The sequence below is a fragment of the Rhyacophila brunnea genome, unplaced genomic scaffold, assembly GCF_057557595.1.
Source record: "Rhyacophila brunnea isolate RB1 unplaced genomic scaffold, BYU_Rbru_1.0 scaffold_6, whole genome shotgun sequence".
In the NCBI taxonomy this organism is placed as follows: Eukaryota; Metazoa; Arthropoda; class Insecta; order Trichoptera; family Rhyacophilidae; genus Rhyacophila; species Rhyacophila brunnea.
Window position 1 is genome coordinate 35871368 of NW_028233276.1, and position 18595 is coordinate 35889962.

The 18595-nt window shown below is 33.8% G+C and overlaps 1 protein-coding gene across 1 annotated transcript in view; it reads left to right on the forward strand.

Annotated features, from left to right (window-relative positions):
• Positions 1-18595, forward strand: part of Ino80 (chromatin-remodeling ATPase INO80) — a 175928-nt gene that overhangs the window by 117159 nt on the left and 40174 nt on the right. Inside the window, exons 21-23 of the mRNA XM_085956528.1 lie at positions 3107-3265; positions 15032-15134; positions 16249-16352. Coding sequence (XP_085812654.1) covers positions 3107-3265; positions 15032-15134; positions 16249-16352 — 366 coding nt within the window. The remainder of the gene's footprint in view (positions 1-3106; positions 3266-15031; positions 15135-16248; positions 16353-18595) is intronic.

Consider the following 18595-nt stretch of genomic DNA (forward strand, 5'->3'; position numbering starts at 1 on the left):
AAGAAAACATGTCAATTAATATATTATTATTGTTACTAATAAAACAATAAACAGAACATAAAATGGACGTATGTTGGATTTATATGACAAATTATATTTCGTTTGGCATGCGTCATTTGCACCCGCGACCCGCAATCCGCGCATCGCGTAGCCACGATCTTTTTAGACCGTGCCTCAACTGAGGTACAACCTTAAGAAACAAAAATCGATTGCCAAAGTAGCTTGATTTGGAAGAGCACTGATGAGTAGGTATTAAAATTGACCAATAGTTAAAATTTGTCGCAATTAGTATGTCACCTCGTAGCATAGTGGTAATGCACGGATCAGGGCGTAAACCTGGGAGATACGGGGTTCGATTCCCCGTCGGGTTGGCTTACTTTTTTTCAAAAAAGATTTTTTCTATTGGTTATAATATATTCTCTCAGAAAGTGTTTTTCAAAATTATATAATATGTTTAATATTTGATAGGTAAACTTATATTATTTTCATCATTCTAGTTGGTATATTTGCCGTTATCAATTGTTTAAAACAGTTTGAAGCAAATCTTGCATTATTTGTCTACGAAGCATTGATGCCAACCGTACTATAATTATAGTACAATACTATAATTTTAATTCCGCGAAAAATGTGAAATACTATAATTTTACGCCAAATATACCAAAATACTATAATTTTAAAGGATTCAAGACGAAAAATATTCCTGTACTATATATTTTTCAGAAATACTATAATTTTTATGCCTTTGTCCTATAATCAGCATAGAAAAAGATGGCAACACTGCTACGAAGGGCCTGCGTTGAACAGTATTCGTGTTTTATCTCAGCATCAGCATATCGGTAAAAACATGAAATGTATCCAACAACAATTGATTTTGCTATCATGAAAATATCAAAAGCATCCTATGAAAACAAATGAGCATTGTCTCTATTATTACGAAGAAATGGAATATTGTCTATTTATATCGAAAACAATGGTGTTTACTAAAATAACCTAGATATAAATAAGACATGGCAAAGTAGATGTAATTTTCTCATAGTTAATCAAAGAATTAATGTACTTATAAGGACAATTTTCGTACATTTTTATACAGGTACTAAAGAATCATTTTCTTTCTGTTCTTTTTCTTTCAAAAATATGTTTTATTTATATTCAAAAACCAATCTAAATTAAGATAATTACAAGGTAAAAAGAACTTTTTATATACCACGTTTTTAAATTTTCTGTTGAATCATATAAACTTGACAATTCTATGTATTAATAATTTAGGACAAATAAGGCAATTGTCATCAAAAAAAAATTTTTTTTTGCTATTTTGTGCAACAAACAAAAATATAGAATACTGAAATGTCATTTTGATTTCCATAGTTAACGCACGTATATATTAATAATTTAGTTGCTAGTACCACCCCCTTAGCAACCAATAATAGTGGATTGGATTACGGATTTCTTCCGAAATTACTTTTCATACAAAACATAATTAACTGAAAATGAATTCAATTCTACTTAAAGATGGCTAAAAGTATTAAAAGAATGCATTGGCATCGTGTTCTGATAAATTCTAAAAGTTTCAAATGTCTAGCTAGTCGGGAAGTTAGTTAAAAATCGATTGCAAGATTTGTACTGGATAAACAACCACCGGACAAACAAGAATACGAGTTAAGAAGAATGTGGTAAAATACACGGGATTGCAAGTATACCAGGTATGCTACGTTTGTTGAACAGCTTATTATTTTTGGGTTCATATATAGTTTTTTCTCCTGCCTGAGTTCCCTGCTCCTGCCCTATTCAATGGGCGGCCGGACTAAATCTGCCAGGACTCTTTCAATACGCCATCTACGTATAAATCATTCAACAAATCTTTTTTTTTGTATAATTAACTGTAAAAAGTATGTGTCGAGTAGTTTTTTACTCACCGAGGGAGCTTTTTGCGTTGCCGTGTGTAATTAACACCTAATGTGAAATGATAGCTATTATTGTGCTTTGCCCCAGGGGCGAATAGACCGACTCTCTGCATTGGATAATAATATACCGCACGCTGTTTATTTTACCTCATTTGAAATTCTGAGTGAGCTCAGTTGAAATGCCTAGGTATAATATTATGTAGATATATCTTATCAAAAATAAATGTGTGGCATTTTTGAAAGTTTACTTTACCATAATATCACAATCCGATTTTTGGGGGGCAAGTGCAAGGTCGCGCCGTTTCCTTCGGTTCAGTGGTACCGTCCTGTGCATCTTGCAATGTCAACTCTACAGCGGGTAGGTATGTACGGGTTGTAGCATCGTGCGAGTGATGGAGAGTTAGCTACGACGGTTACATGTATATTGTACGTAAATCATTTCACCGTGGCACGGTTCGCCGTGAGCTTTCTTATCGGAAAGAGTCTTATCCGGTCTCCAATTTTATTAGATTCAATTTGAAGATGAATTCAATTTTCATAGCTGATTTTGGCAAAATTCGTGAATTCAAGAATGAAAACCTAACCTAACCTAATAAATAATCCAGTATATCGGCTATTTTCAAAAAAAATTGATGCTAGGTTCCTGTGAAGTGTAAACCGACAAGAACCGTGTTTTATTAAGACATGAATTTTATGTCAGTACTAGAAGACCCAAAGAGGTTAGGCGGTGTTTTATATACGGCCATATATTTCCGATCAACATTTCACGGTGTGATAAACTACATACGCACATGTTTCCGGACACGTGCTACGACGAAGTAATCCGTAGGATTGAACCGTAGGAGTGCGGAGTGTCGATAGCTTCAATTTCTTTATTTCATAAGGAAAAGATATACCAAACTATTAGTGCAAAAATTCCATTCAATTATAATTCTGAAAATTGGTTGCTGAGTAGATAGGTATTTTGACTTTCATACCAATACAAAACTCAAATCAAATAGAATTTTTATGTCACTGTCAAGACTATAACAAATATAGTATGTGTAATCACGTTGTCTTCCATCTTTACATCTACCACACCAATAAATTGTTCGAACTTCTTTCAGTCAGAACCGTCGACAATATTGAAATTCTTTCCTAATATTATAGTCATATATATACAAATTTTGTAGCAATATTGACGTTAATTTTATTTATTTTCACAGGTGATATTCTACGACTCCGACTGGAATCCCACGGTCGACCAACAGGCGATGGACCGCGCCCATCGGCTGGGTCAGACGAAGCAGGTGACTGTCTACAGACTTATCTGCAAGGGGACGATAGAAGAGAGGATCATGCAGAGGGCTAGGGAGAAGAGCGAAGTAAGTATAATGCATTTGTTTTTTCCTAATTTAAATACATAGTTTAAAATAAAAGTTTTCTAGAAGAAGTCTTGCCGTATTTCTTCGTCTACTAACAAAAATTCAATCTTTCATTATCAGCTGGAGTGGATCTCCTGGTAGGTGAAAGCCTACTCTAGCTCATTCTCACATGGTTATTAATTTCGCTGTCTCTGTATTTCCCCCAGGCTTTCTAACGGATTATAAAGTGACCATGTTGCTATATAGTGCCTATTGAGTTGATATACACATAATTTTCGTGTATGGAGTGAATATGTTGATAACTGTAAAAAGTCAATTCTCAGAGCAGCTCTTTGTAGGTTTGGCTTTCTGTGGTAAATCAGAATATATTGTTTTGGATGATTTTAAATTGTAGTAAAATTTTTGTAAATTCTCAACAAACCTAAATTTAAAAACATTCATGATTTACCACAGAAAACCAACCTTACAAGCCCTGAGAATTGATGTTTTTAGACTTCTCAACATATTCACGCCATACCTACACGGATTTTATAGTGATACTGTAGGCGTATTTGTGATAGGTTTCATTTCCTTGTCTTCGTTGTTAAGTATGTTTGGTTCATGGAAAAATGATGCGATGAACGACTAACATCCATTGGCTACATTTAAATTTCAGTTAAACAGTAGTGTTTGGCGTGCAGGAATCATTCTCTCTCAAATAGTTTGTTTATCGACATGTTCAATACCTTCACGAATTCTCTGTTCCTGAGTCAAAAAAGTCTGCTTAGAATCTATCGAATAAATTATAATACGAGTATATTATATTGTGTTGATACTTGATATTCTTAGGTTTTGAGTATAAAACATTACATGTAAATTGTATTCCAACGTGCATGCGCCGTTTATAAACAAATACGTAACTGCATGACTTTGTATATTTTAATCGATAGTACTATGATTAAATCATTGATAATAATATGTTAATTATACTAACAGTCGTTTGATTCTTCTAAAAGTCTATGATGATAAAAATGTTTTAGGAATTATCCATCGAGTGTAATTGTAAATTCCACCGTTGACATGGTAATCCAGGTAAAATGATACAATCGAATTAGTATAAAAGGAATGCGCATGATTGTTGAGGTATGTGAAATGGGAGTCGGGAGTCTGGTGTCTTGAGATCCGAATCTCTTGTTAGTGTGGCGCTTTCCGCGTGGGCGAGGCAGGTCGCGCGTCGTCAGCATCACAATTAGCGTGGTCCTCGAATCCAATAACTTCCTGGTGTATTTCCAGAAATTTGGTCCCTTAAGCTTAAGCCACTGTATATTCAACAATAGTACATCCTGAATTAAGTAGAAATTTGCTATACCGTTTACGGAGCAATGTTTATTAATCACACTAATGAAGTTACGTTATTACCGATGTTGCCACATTTAGAAACCAATAAAATTAAAATCCAATAGCACATGGGTTTCTGAAATAAATTTAAAGTTCGTCATTATGGGACTCTGCTCTCCGCTGTCCACGAGTTAGCGTTTTTTACGCTTATTTTTATTATTTTAAATTTATAACTCATGTAAGTTTTTCAAAATAAGCAAAATCTTATTTTATTTAAAACCTAACAAGTATAGTTCCACAAACAAAAAATTTGAAAAATAAAATTTCATGTTATGTAACGAAATTTGGCTTAAAATTTTTATACTCCATTTAAAGGTAGGTATGAATGGATCTCATGTGGAACGAGGAATAATACATTTAACCAATTAAATAAAATTTATTTATCATATCAAAATTAGAATTTAAATTCAAATTCCATCAAGTACCGAAATAATAGTTTATATGCATCAGTTTCATGTCAATTGTAAAATGCACATAATTGCTATTAATTATTTAAAAAAATCTTAAGGGCGGACGTGCTCAGCGTGGGTCAAAATGGAGCTTTTTTCTATTTTCAAAGCATGATCCTGGACATACCTTAAACGTTGTAGATAATCTATTTGTATAATTTTGAAGCCTTATTATCCTTTATATTTATTTTAAACATTTGATGACTGCAAAAAGTATTTTTATTACATAAAATAGTATTCTTTTAAACCTCTCGCTCTAATGTTTTAGAATATAGTCATATTTCAGTACATAACTGTGCAGTGGTGTTAAGATTTTTTACATTTATTAATTTTTAAACGCATTTATAAAACCATTAGTATAATTTATGACGAGATAATTTTAGTAAAATATTTACGATAAAAAATTATATTGATAATCTCTGTGATCCCAAATTTGACAAGAATTAGGCATTTTATTATTCAAAAAATGGGTACAAAAAGTACTCATTAAAGCTACTCATTATAAGCTAAAGATACTCATTATAAGCTATGTCTTTGACCATTCAAGTGTGATAAACATCCTACGAATAATGATTGCTTTATAATAATTATTAAAACTTTCGGTTAGGTACATGTTCAAACACGCGCGTTAACATGATCTTACCTCTACTTTAATTTTAGTTTGTCAATTTATGGCTACGGCCGTATATTGTAGCTTAACCACTGGGGGATGACAAAAGAAATGGCGTATTTAAAAAAAAACTACCTATATTGACGCGCGTGTTTGAACACGTACCGTTTAAAAATAAATAAAAAATAAATCGGTTCGGTACATGTTCAAACACGCGCGTTAACATAATTTTACTCCCTACTTTAATTATAGATTGTCAATTTATGGCTACGGTCGTATGTTGTAGCGTAACCACTAGGGAATGACAAAAGAAATGGCGTATTTCAAAAAAACACTACCTTATTCTTAGGTCAATAATTATTATAAAGCAATCATTATTCATAAGATGTTTATTACACTTAAATGGTCAAAGACATAGCTTATAATAAGTATCTTTAGAATCATCTTCAAATGTGTTAATCTTGCCGATTTTTTGAATAATAAAATGCCTAATTCTTGTCAAATTTGGGATCACAGAGATTATTAATATAATTTTTTATCGTGAATATTTTACAAAAATTATCTCGTAATAAATTATACTAATGGTTTCATAAATGCGTTTAAAAATTAATAAACGTAAAAAATCTTAACACCACTGCACAGTTATGTACCGAAATATGACTATATTCTAAAACATTAGAGCGAGAGGTTTAAAAGAATACTATTATATGTAACAAAAATACTTTATGCAGTCATCAAATGTTTAAAATAACTATAAAGGATAATAAGGCTTCAAAATTATATAAATAGATTATCTACAACGTTTAAGGAGTGTCCAGGATCATGGTTTGAAAATACAATAAAAACTCAATTTTGACCTTCGACGAGCATGTCCCCCCTTAAGCCTGGGAGTATCTTATACGTATTTAACATAATGTGTACGAGAGGGCGAGACAGGGAAGATAGCAAATTCTGAATTTCAAAAATCGAAGGGATCGTTTATTTTATGCCAGTAGTGAAAGAAAACAAACGATACTCTCAAAATAGTTTGAGAGAAGCTTTCGGTGGGGTAATAGCATATCGAGTAATTCCACCAGGCTGATGCAGCAGCTCACAGACAAATAATTTGGTCATAGGTCATTGGACATAGCAAATACAGTATGACAGAACGTACATGTAAAATATTGATAATGGGAACTGATCACGAAGACCATGATCTATATCTGCAACAATGCGGACAAGACTGTGGAGAGATGTTTGGTCAAATGACATTTTGTTATGGTACTTACTTGTATGTCGGAAATCGCTGAATTTTGGATTAAACAAGTCGTGCCAAGATTTCCATTAATGAATGTCACAATAAATTATTAATTATTGTTGTCTATGCACGCTTGTTTCCATCGCGTTGAAGAAGCACCTCTAATGACTGTCACTTGAATCGGTGACCCGCGAATGGCCCGCGGGTAGAGGTCGTACGGAGGTCGTCACGACCCGTCCAACGGCGAGACCTATTTCCTCCTGCAAAGCTTTTGCCTGTGAGCCACAACTCAATGGAATCCATCGCTATTTGCCTACTTGCTCGTTCTTAATTAGCGGCACTAAATCTTACTTAGATGAATCCGTGACTTAGTGCAAATTATTGGCGACCTGTATCCCAGTATCTAGCGGTCGTGTCCGGTACGAAAGTAAAATGGCTGAAGCCAAAAGGCCGATTCAAAAATGACAAAACTATTCAAATTTAATGAAATTGTCATCGTTCAGTTTTTTACCGATCCGTTAATTTATACGAATTTTAAAAATATGCATTTATGTCATATAATGCTAATTAAGGTAATTGGACGTAACAAATACAATAGTTAGAGGTACCTACCGTAGGTAAAATCCGTGACCGGTTACTACTCTTTAGCCATTATGGATGGCTCCGGTACAGGGAACACAGAAATAATGGGAACTAAAATACCTAACGGGTACGGAGAAGCAAGCAACCGATCTGGAGTAAGGAAGAATACGGGATAAATTTAAACACGTGTCAAGAATACGTCATACGTCGAATACTGACAATTGCTCTCGGTTTATGCATTGACTCATTTAATATTGGTGTATTACACATACTATTGCACGCCTATAATGCGTGGTTTATTTTCGTAGGACACTCACATTCAAATCCCTGTGTCAAAATTTACTGTATTGGTATATATAGCCAATCGGAATTCTATTTATTATCTGTTCTGTGCTCCGTCACTTACATTTTTTAATAATTGATACTCATAGTTACTAATTATTATAATAGTAATAAGGTTGCAATAAAGCTGTTTGTTTTAATTTTAACTTGATTCGTAGTTATGTCAAAAATAACCACATATCTTTCACATACAGATGAATGTAAATAATATGTTTTTTTTTACATATAACAATTTTCATAATTATGTATTATATATTATAATAAATACTACAACCGTCCACGAGACTCAATGACAGTAGTGTAGTTTAAACAGTAGTGTATGTCGTAATAGAAGTGAAACAATCACAAACACACAGGCTTTGATAAAATCACATAAATATATTGTGACCTCACCGGATCGAACCCAGAGCCCCCGAATAAAAAACCAGCGGCTTACGCAATGAATTACAAGTGCCGTCTTGTAGTCTACGTATCGATCTACAAAATATATTATATCTCGTTGAATTTTAGTTAACTGCCACGCATTTTTAAATTCGTACAAATGCCCGTGTCGACACAATCAGAATGCTTTTCTGATTATGTGAACCAGCGTGATGGTGTCAGCTAATTTCCATTAGTACAAGTATTTTCTTAAAATTTACATGGAACCGTCTAGCGACTCTAACGGTATATTTTATACTTAATATTCCTGAAACGCAGCATTCTCCCCTGTTCCGATTGTCTGTCATCGCCGACCAAATCTGGTACCAAACAAATCCTTCGCTATGATCACACGAATGGTTCACGACATGGCTCGTGCGCGCAGAGCACTCCTGACACCTTTGATGATCATTGTCCTGCGCAACCGGACACAAAACACGATAATAATAGTTATTGACAAAGGCGCTTTTCAAAATGTCGTGTATGCATAAAGCCCACCAACGCGGCGCTCGGTGCGCTCTCTACGAAGTAGGCCCCCTCCCACCCGCGCATTACCCTTCACCCATGTAATAAGGGGCTCACGGAGCACAAAATAATTATTATTATCAGCGTCTCTCATAACAAAGCAATAAAAATATTATTAAATTTCTCGGGGCTTGTAATTAATTTTCACGATGACATCATTATACCAGCGAAATATCGGATACGCAATAACTAAACAAAGAGTTCACTGTTATTAAATAATGGCTTCTCGCCGGTCTATCGACGACGCTGCCAGGAGCGTGATTTTGCTCGCCGTCTTCAATAAATGGACTACGTTGTATTTTCGTTAATTCGTATCGCTGAGAAGCCAAAAAACGATGACTCATGGGGCAGGCGGGCACAATGCGTCGTCAAATCCAGTGTGCGCTGGCGTATTTGATTACGTTGTATTTTCGATGATTTACGCGCCACTTGTGAAATTTTGCGCGAGAGCCCTACTTGCTGCGTTAAGTGGGTTTTACGCCTATGAGGTGTATGTACGAGGGTGGGTCAATAAGTCCTTAGAAAAGCCGACAGGTGGCGCGACTACTACTGTAAGCGGTTTGTTTTCATGCAGCGGCACTACCGATTCAGTATGCTGCGAAGTTTCAATCAGATTGGTCGGGTTGTTGTGTGTTTCTCGTACATTTAAAAAAAAATTTTGCTTGTGGAAAATGGAAAAATGGAAAATGGAGAAAATGGAGTTTAGAGCTGTTATTAAACATTTTAATATAAAAGGGTTAACAGCAAAGGAAATAAAAAATGAGTTGGATTTAGTTCACGGCATATCTGCTCCTTCACTTGCAACTATGTATAACTGGTTAAATGAATTTAAACGTGGTCGTACATCAACAAAGGATGAACCACGCTCAGGACGTCCTGTAGAGGTGACTACACCAGAAATGATCAATAAAATCCACGATATGGTGTTAAGTGACCGAAGATTAAAGTTGAGTGAGATAATTGAGGTTACAGGGATCTCAAAAGGTAGCGTCATTTCTATTTTACATGACAAATTGGGCATGAAAAAAATTTCTGCAAGATGGGTGCCGCGTTTGCTCACAGTCGACAATAAACGCAATAGGGTGGTGGCCTCTAAAGCCCTGTTGTCGCTCATGCAACGCAATCCGGATAAATTTTTTCGTCGCTTTGTGACTGTAGATGAAACATGGATACACCACTATACTGCCGAGACGAAAGAACAGTCAAAGCAGTGGATTGCGAAGGCAAACCATGTCCAAAGAAGGCGAAAACCGTAAAATCAGCTGGTAAGGTTATGGCTACTGTATTTTGGGATGCACGTGAAATTATTTTCGTTGACTATTTGGAAAAAGGAAAAACAATAACAGGGGATTATTATGCATCTTTATTGGACCAGCTAAAAAACAAAATTGAAGAAAAACGGCCTCATTTAAACAGGAAAAAAATCCTCTTTCATCAGGACAATGCCCGTGTTCACACATGTTTACGATCAATGGCTAAAATTGAAGAATTGAAGTTCGAATTGGTCGACCACCCACCGTATTCGCCAGATTTAGCCCCCAGTGACTTTTTCCTTTTCCCAAACTTAAAAAAATGGCTAAGTGGACAACGTTTTTTTTCAAATGAAGAAGTCATCGATCGGACAAATGCTTATTTTGAGGACCTTCCGAAAACTTATTTTTCTGACGGTTTAAAAAAAATTGAGAAACGTCTAACCAAGTGTATTGAGCTCCAAGGAGATTATGTTGAGAAATAAAAAAAAAATACAAAAATCAAAACTGTTTTAATGCTTTTTTCTAAGGAATTATTGACCCACCCTCGTATCTTGTCATATACTGCCTAAGTAGTTTTTTTATAAAACAATATTGACAGTACATGTTATTGATTATCACCATTATCATCAGCCGGGGTCGAACCACTTTTAGATGAAGGCCTCCCTTAGCTCCCTCCACTCTTCTCGGTCACTAGTTCTTTGATGCCACGTACTTCTCCGGAGGATTTTAGGGGGTCCCTGTGGAAGTATAGTGCCCTCTTTCCCATTATCAGTTGATGCGCCTGATTAAATAAGTCTGCAAGCTTTATCACTTAATTAATGTAGATACTTGGGTTTTTCTTGCTCAATTCTTGGTGGAAATATATTGTAAATTAAAATAAAACACAATAAAATATGTAGGTAATATTTATTTCACTTAGTTTAATAATAATCAGGACTGATTTCGTCTGTTTCGATTGGACATCGTCAACTTATGTATTTATCGTGAACTGAACATGAGTTTAATTAATACTAAACATACTAAGTAAGTATATTAAGTATGCTCTTTTTTCCTACCTTTTCAAAAAAACCTGTATTATGCATGTCATATATTTTTTTATAAAATACAATTCGATGGTGTCAATATTTTTTACTTGGAGATATTAATAAAGTATTAATTTTATTTATTAAATAATTTACAAAAATTGAGAATGTAACATTCTACATACATAATTTGAAAACATCTTGTGAATTATTTTATGAATAAAAGTTTATTAAATTATTAGCAAGTACGTTATAAAAATTAAAATATTGGAGTGATTCGTGACATCGGTTAGTAATTAAGACATTTAATTACCTACCTTGATTTAATATACAAAAACCGATAGCCAACATTGTACCGCAATTTCGTAAGCATTTCATGTAAGAACTACTAGTTAAAATCATCGTAATTAAATAGGGTGTCCATAGCTTAATTGGAAAAGCACACAGGCGTGAATCCAGTGGTTAGGTGCCCTGGGTCCCGTTAGGTGTCGATTTTTTTCTAGTGGGGATATGCATGAGATGTTTTCAAATTGTGTATGTTGGAGATATTAGTTATTCCAAAAAATCAATAACGGACCGATGCAACAGTTTAGAACCATCTTATTTTTGGGTGAGTCAATGTCGCTAGACTTTGTTTGACATCATCATAAGCTAGCCGAATCCTGTGTCACATGTTCAATTCGTCATTTTTATTCGATCTGTCAAAATAAATCATTGGGACGAGCTTTGCGGTAGGTCCTTTGAACATCGTGCAACACGTTCCCATTCTATACGTCTTATATTATGGTAGTTCTATTGTCATACAGTTGACTACAAACATTTACCCGTTGTTGTGACGTTTACAGTTTAAAGAATAACGTTTATTATTAATTTTAATGTATATGAACATGTACGTAAATGCGAATCCCTGACTTTTAACTTTATGAAAGTTAATAAATTATCAGTAATTTTTGAATTAATCACATTATTATTAAGAATAATAAATATTCCATTTTGACCTATAACTGATTTCCACATAAAGACAATGTCCAAAAGCTTATTTTTATACTATATTGTATAGATACAGATCCTAAATAGATGATAGTGATTCGCTGGAAATAAGGAAATTAATTACTTGCATGTAGCTTCGTATTACAGATTTATTTGTAGCACATTTCACACTGATATTTATTTGATTTACACACATAAAACAAACATGTACAATGTACGTACATGATACTTAAAAATATATTTTCTCACATAAACATTTAAAATAAGTGATATAACACACCTACTATAAGTATAATATCGTTTTCAATATAGCGATATTATGTAATTACATAGAAATTCAAAGATAGCTGCTTGTATTGTATAGGGATTGAGCTCAAACGTATGAAAAATATGGCAAAAAAGGACCACTGGGACTTGTGTCAAACTGAAATTACCTTAAGCGATTTTTATTGTGAAACCACGGAATGCTCAGAATCTGGAGGAAGATTCAACATATTTGTAAAAAAAGTATTTATATTACTAAAAAATAATAAATACGACGCATCACTAGTATCGGCCGCATCTGTCTGAAATCGCATGTATTTCAACACAATTTTAGATTCATTCAACCATCCAAATAAATGTGACAAATAAACCCTGAAAGTGAATTTGTTGTGAACGGTATGTCATAGGTACATTATAAATTATAACAATACGTCAAAACAGAACGCCAAATATTGTCCAATGCGCAAATGTACTGATGAATAATATCTCCTAAAGCTACCGATTCAATCATAGTCAGAATATTGTAAAATGACCATTAAAGTTCGTAATACATAATCAAATGTCTATTAGTTATAGTACAAAGCCTTTCCAAAACTATAATATGTATAATATGCAGGTGTTATTAAAAAAATATACTGATTAGTTTCCCCTTTAATACGCTAGATTAAATATTATTGATACCTACCCCCGGCTAAATATACAGCTTAATGTAACAACATAATTCCGGATATACCCCTTCATCCAAAACGCCCTCAGGGAGGTCTCGCATCAGACCGCCGCAGGCCCCGCGACGCGAAGATCTTATCTCATCGCTTTATATTATCATCTCAGATTGATGTCAAAAGAAGCGGTTTCGATTGAGTACCGTCTCGTCGAATCATCCACGTGGTATCATGCTTCTTTTTACGATTGCGGCCAATTGGGACATTTATAATGGCGGGCTGCATCCGGTGGAGGCGATTTGTCCCGTGTGCGTCCCCCTGTCGACTCGTGTCACTCAATCTGCGACTGGAAATGTTTTAATTAGTATGTATAATAGGTACATCTGAATTGTTGGATTTTTTTTTTTTATTAAAAAGTGATTTATTTATGAGATACAAAACAATTAAAAACATCGAATGAACCACAATTTTTACGTAAAAGTTTTAAGCTTTCTATTTTCTAGTGTATTTTGAGTGGTAGGCGAGATATTAAATGTTTTAGATCATGTGTCCTGCTATGTTTTAATTAGTATGTTTAATAGGTGCATCTGAATTGTAGTTGGAAATTTTTAATAAAACATGATTTCTTTATGAGATGCAAAACAATCAAAAACTTCGAAAGAACCACAATTTTTACGTAAAACATCACGTTGACAAGTTAAAGTTTTCTATGTTCTAACGTATATTCAGTGGTAGACAAGATTTATTAAATGTTTTGGACCATGTGTGTCCAAATCTTTGACTTCGTTGGGCCACTTCTTTTGGGTTGCACATAGAAAAAGTCGCACTTTTTAACTTACCGTAATAGAATCTGCGCATGTGGCCCGCGGGCCGCTGGTTTGATACATTGTTTTAGACAGATTGAGTGTGAAAAGCGTAAAAATTTTTGTGCATTGAATTCATTTAGGTGGTTTTGAAGTTTTTTATATGACTTTTTTTATTGTGTAGATTTAAAATATTTAAAACTAGGTACGGGGGGGGGGGCACTGTGAACAAACGTAGGTTACGCTAAAGTCTAGCTAGCACCGCGAGTGGTGACGTTTCTGTGATCTGACCAAACTGTCAGAAAATAGAAAGATGGTGACCGACAAGACGTAACCTTCATTACGTCGGTATTTACGATATTAAACATTGTTTAATAAAGACTCATATATCAGTGACTGGGGTGTAAACACACATGTCATGAAGTAAATGTATGTATAAGTACATAAGTCAAATGTTCTTTGGAAAATGTTATATAACACACAAGCTTAATCTACCTCTGAAAAGAAGGGTGGAAAACCATACAGGATAGACTATTGTAGTGGTATTTAAAAAAAATATATTCATTTGAATGTTGTAATACTGGTTGACAATAATTGGTTTCATTATGTCCACAGAACAGATAATAAATATAATTCCGAGGCTATATTCAATACGCTACGTTTTGATACAGGGTTTTGAATGTGTGAGCATCCTACGAAAATGAAACACGCATTATGCACGTGCAATCATCGTGCAATAGTGTGTGTAATACACCAATATTAAATGAGCGTCAATGCATAGACCGAGAGTAGTGTCAGTATTCCACGTCTGACGTATTCTTGACACGTGTTTAAGTTTATCCCGGCTAATTCCTTAGGTATTTCAGTTCCCATTATTTCTAAGTTCCCTGATTATATTCAATTTGTGATGTTTTGGTGTGTACACTATTTTTTCTGTGTTCACAAAAACGCTTCTACTGAAAAATATATTTTGACATGTGGCTTACACTCCTTCTATATATATTATATTTAAATCAATTATTTATAACATAATATAAAAATTACATTGACATTTCTATTTGATATAAAGTATGTAAGTGTCATTGACTTCATAACCTTTTTGCAGTATGTACCTACATGGATCTTATTAAAAAATCGTTGTTGTGTGCGTTGATCATATTTCTTTGTACTGTTGATTTGTTTTTTGCGCATTGGCAGTTTACTGATCTTTGTTGTTTTCTTCTTCTTTAGATTCAGCGGATGGTGATAAGCGGCGGGAACTTCAAGCCGGACACCCTCAAGCCCAAAGAAGTGGTTTCGCTGCTGCTGGATGATGATGAAATCGAACTCAAATGTAAGTATCAGTTGTCAATATCAAAGTCCTGAATAAATCATTTAATATCAACGATTCTTTATCATTGCATGAAAGATTTGACGTGCGTTTTTGGGTGTAATTATGTGGCGCCTATATTATATCTGTAACAAATAAGTAGATATTATTTAAAATAATCACAATAAATACATCATTTGGGCGGCTCTCGTGGTGCAGTGTGTAAGGCTCTCGCCTACCACCCGAGAGTTCCTGGGTTCGATTCCCAGTCAGACACACAATATTTATGTGTTTTTCTCAAAGCTTGGGTGTTTGTAATTGTTCAAAATTACTAACAACCACCTTGTACGAAAAAGCAAGGACATGGTTATTAATAATTCTAAAAAAAAACATCATTTGGAAACACCTCAGATATATAACTACCAGAGAAAATCTTTAAGCAAAAATATACGATGCCCGACAGGAATCTAGCCCGTATCTACCGGATTTAATTGATTATTAATTTTTAATTATTATCAAGTTCAAGTAGGGTTATAACTAAAATTGGGAGAGGTTAGTGGTAATTGATATCTTAATTTAAAACACAAAAACCGATTGCCAAAAATTAACGCAATTTGTTAGGCGTTTCAAAATGTAAATGCAACTAGTTCATTTCGTCGTAATTAGATAGTATGCACATGGTTCAATTAGTAAAGCACATTTGTGCGAATCCAATGAAGATTTTTTTTCAATTATGTATGTTCAATAAAAAGAACGTTACACTCTCAAATATTGTGAATTATTCGTTGAATAAAAAAAAAATCGTTTTTTATTTATTTAAATTTATTTTTGTTGTATTCCGTAGCGGATAAAAAACGTGTGCAAATGTACTGACAAACAAAACAATCATGGACATATTTGGGGATGTTTTTTTTAAACTGTCTCAAAGAAGTAGCGACGTGTTGTCTTGTGGAATATTGTTTTGATTAAAGCTCGCAAATATAATATACGACATAAAGTTTATGGATTTATGTAGTTAACTCATTTTCATAAAATATTAGGCTTCGTCGGGTTGATCTTTAGTACTTATACACTTTAAGTAGGTACCCTAATTTAATTATGTTTCAAATATACAACAAATCGCATTATTTATTTTTAGATCGACAGCGAGCAGATGAAAAGAAAGTATTTGAAGAAAACAAAGTTGACCTTCTTCGAAACGACAAGGACAGGAAGAGAAAGATCTATGGGTTTTCTCCAAAGGTAAGAACTTAAAAAAAATGATATCTTTCTACTGATCTATTTATATACATTTAATTATATCGTCGTGCAAACTGATTAACTAAGAGCTAAAGCACACCGCGATTGACCGTGCGATGCGCGCAAAGGAAGTACCGTTTTCGCCACCTGTGCCGTGCGCATCGCACGGCTTCTTGCAGTGTGCTCCATCACTAAGGTGCATCTGTTATAGTCATCTTAGCGAATATTTGTAAATCGCATTTACTTCAAATGTGTAATATATAAAATGACACGTCCAACGGAAATTCGTATTATAAACGTTCCATTCCAGTAATTATAATATGTTTTAATTGTAATTAATTAATTCTTTTTCAAGGGATTCAGCGTTGGTTTTAATTAAATTATTATTATAAAATTAGTTCGTCATTTGGTTTTCACAACAACATATAGGTATATAATTACTTTACGACACGTGTTCCGCTCATTCGGTTGGCTTTTTGTAATTATTTTCCACATTGTATTTATTACATATCAAACGTATGAAAAGTATTACAACGTCTCACTGGAACCGTGGGCCACAATAAGTATCATGGTGTGTATATGATCACTGATATAGGTAGTTCAGTGCTTAAAACATCGGGTTCTTATCTGGCTCTGGCTTCGATTTCCGGTGCAATACATTTATGTGAGTCTGGGTGTTTATGATTGTTTCATTTTACCACGTTTTTATTAGCTCGTATTCTTGTTTGTCCAGTGCAAATTTTTTCTTGTTTGTCCAAGATTTGTATTGGGCGATTGAAGATTTTTAACTAACTTCCCGACTAGCTAGACATTTGAAACTTTTAGAATATATCAGAACACGATGACAATGCATTCTTTTAATATTTTTAGCCATCTTTAAGCAGAATTGAATTCATTTTCAGTTAATTCTGTTTTACATGGAAAGTTATTTCGGAAAAAAATTCTTAAAAAGTAAAACACTATTATTGGTTGCTAAGGGGGTCCTAGCAACTAATTTATTAATATATACGTGCGTTACTATGGAAATCAATATGAAATGTCAAAATGACATTTCAGTATTCTGTATTTATTCAGTATTTCTATTAAGTACAAAAAAAAGTATTTATTAATACATAGAATTGTCAAGTTTATACGATTCAACGGAAAATTTAAAAACGTGGTATATAAAAAGTTCTTTTTATCTTGTAATTATTTCACTTCTGTCATTGGCCTCCATGGCCGGTTGTAGTGTTAAAACAAAGGTTTTTCTTTTAACGCCGCTAAAAATATTTTTACAATGTTATTAAAGATAGGACTTTCTTGACACAAGTCTCCAGAGTTCATTGATACGTAGTAGACGTAGTAAGTAAGTACTCTAACGATTTAATTCTATCTTCTTCTAAAATGATCATCATCATCATAGCTTTGATTGAATGACTCGACACTTAATTCTTTTCTGATCCCATTTTGAATACAATAAGATAAATTAAGTGACAACGATCGATCGCGGAGTGCTGCGGTTTCACGACCAGCCGGCCGGCAAAGCTTTTTAGCGATCGCATTAGCTTCATCATTTCGCCCCATTATTATGTGAATGGTTCAATTTGTCGCTAATTATATGACGTGTTTCGTTTCTCGCTGCGGTAAACTGTTTCGGATTTGTTGTTATTGAATAAATTCTATTAGAGATTTTTTGTTGTTGAATATATTAGAGTGATTAGAATCTGTTGGTGGAGTCAGAATAGCGGCAAATCGTCGTAAAGTGGAAAACTTTTTCACCGTGCTATCCGGACACGTTATAGTAACCTGCCGTTATAAAATATATCGCATTTACCCACATTTTTGTTAAAATGGAGCTAAGATGAGGAGATATTTGTTTACTAAATATATATGTATATATTATGACTTTTGGCAATGTGAATAAAACTGTTTCTTATGTTTTATATTAATTTAAAACAATTTTTAATTGCGCATCTATATATTAATACTTCCATATTGCATAAACCCAGTAAAATATTGTATTTGCCATTTTGCAGATGAGGGTTAAAAATATTTCAAATATTCTCTGAAAATACAGTAAAAATTTGATGCTTATTACTTCTTTTTATGGAAAACATAACCTTTTTTGTGCAATTTTTTTCTTTAAATCATAAAAATGGTGATATTTTATTATTTCATATTGACGACAATGTTTTATGATATTTTTTTAGTTATCTTTAGTGTCGTAACTTAGTTACAGTGTAACAGTGTTTCACTAGATTTAGATG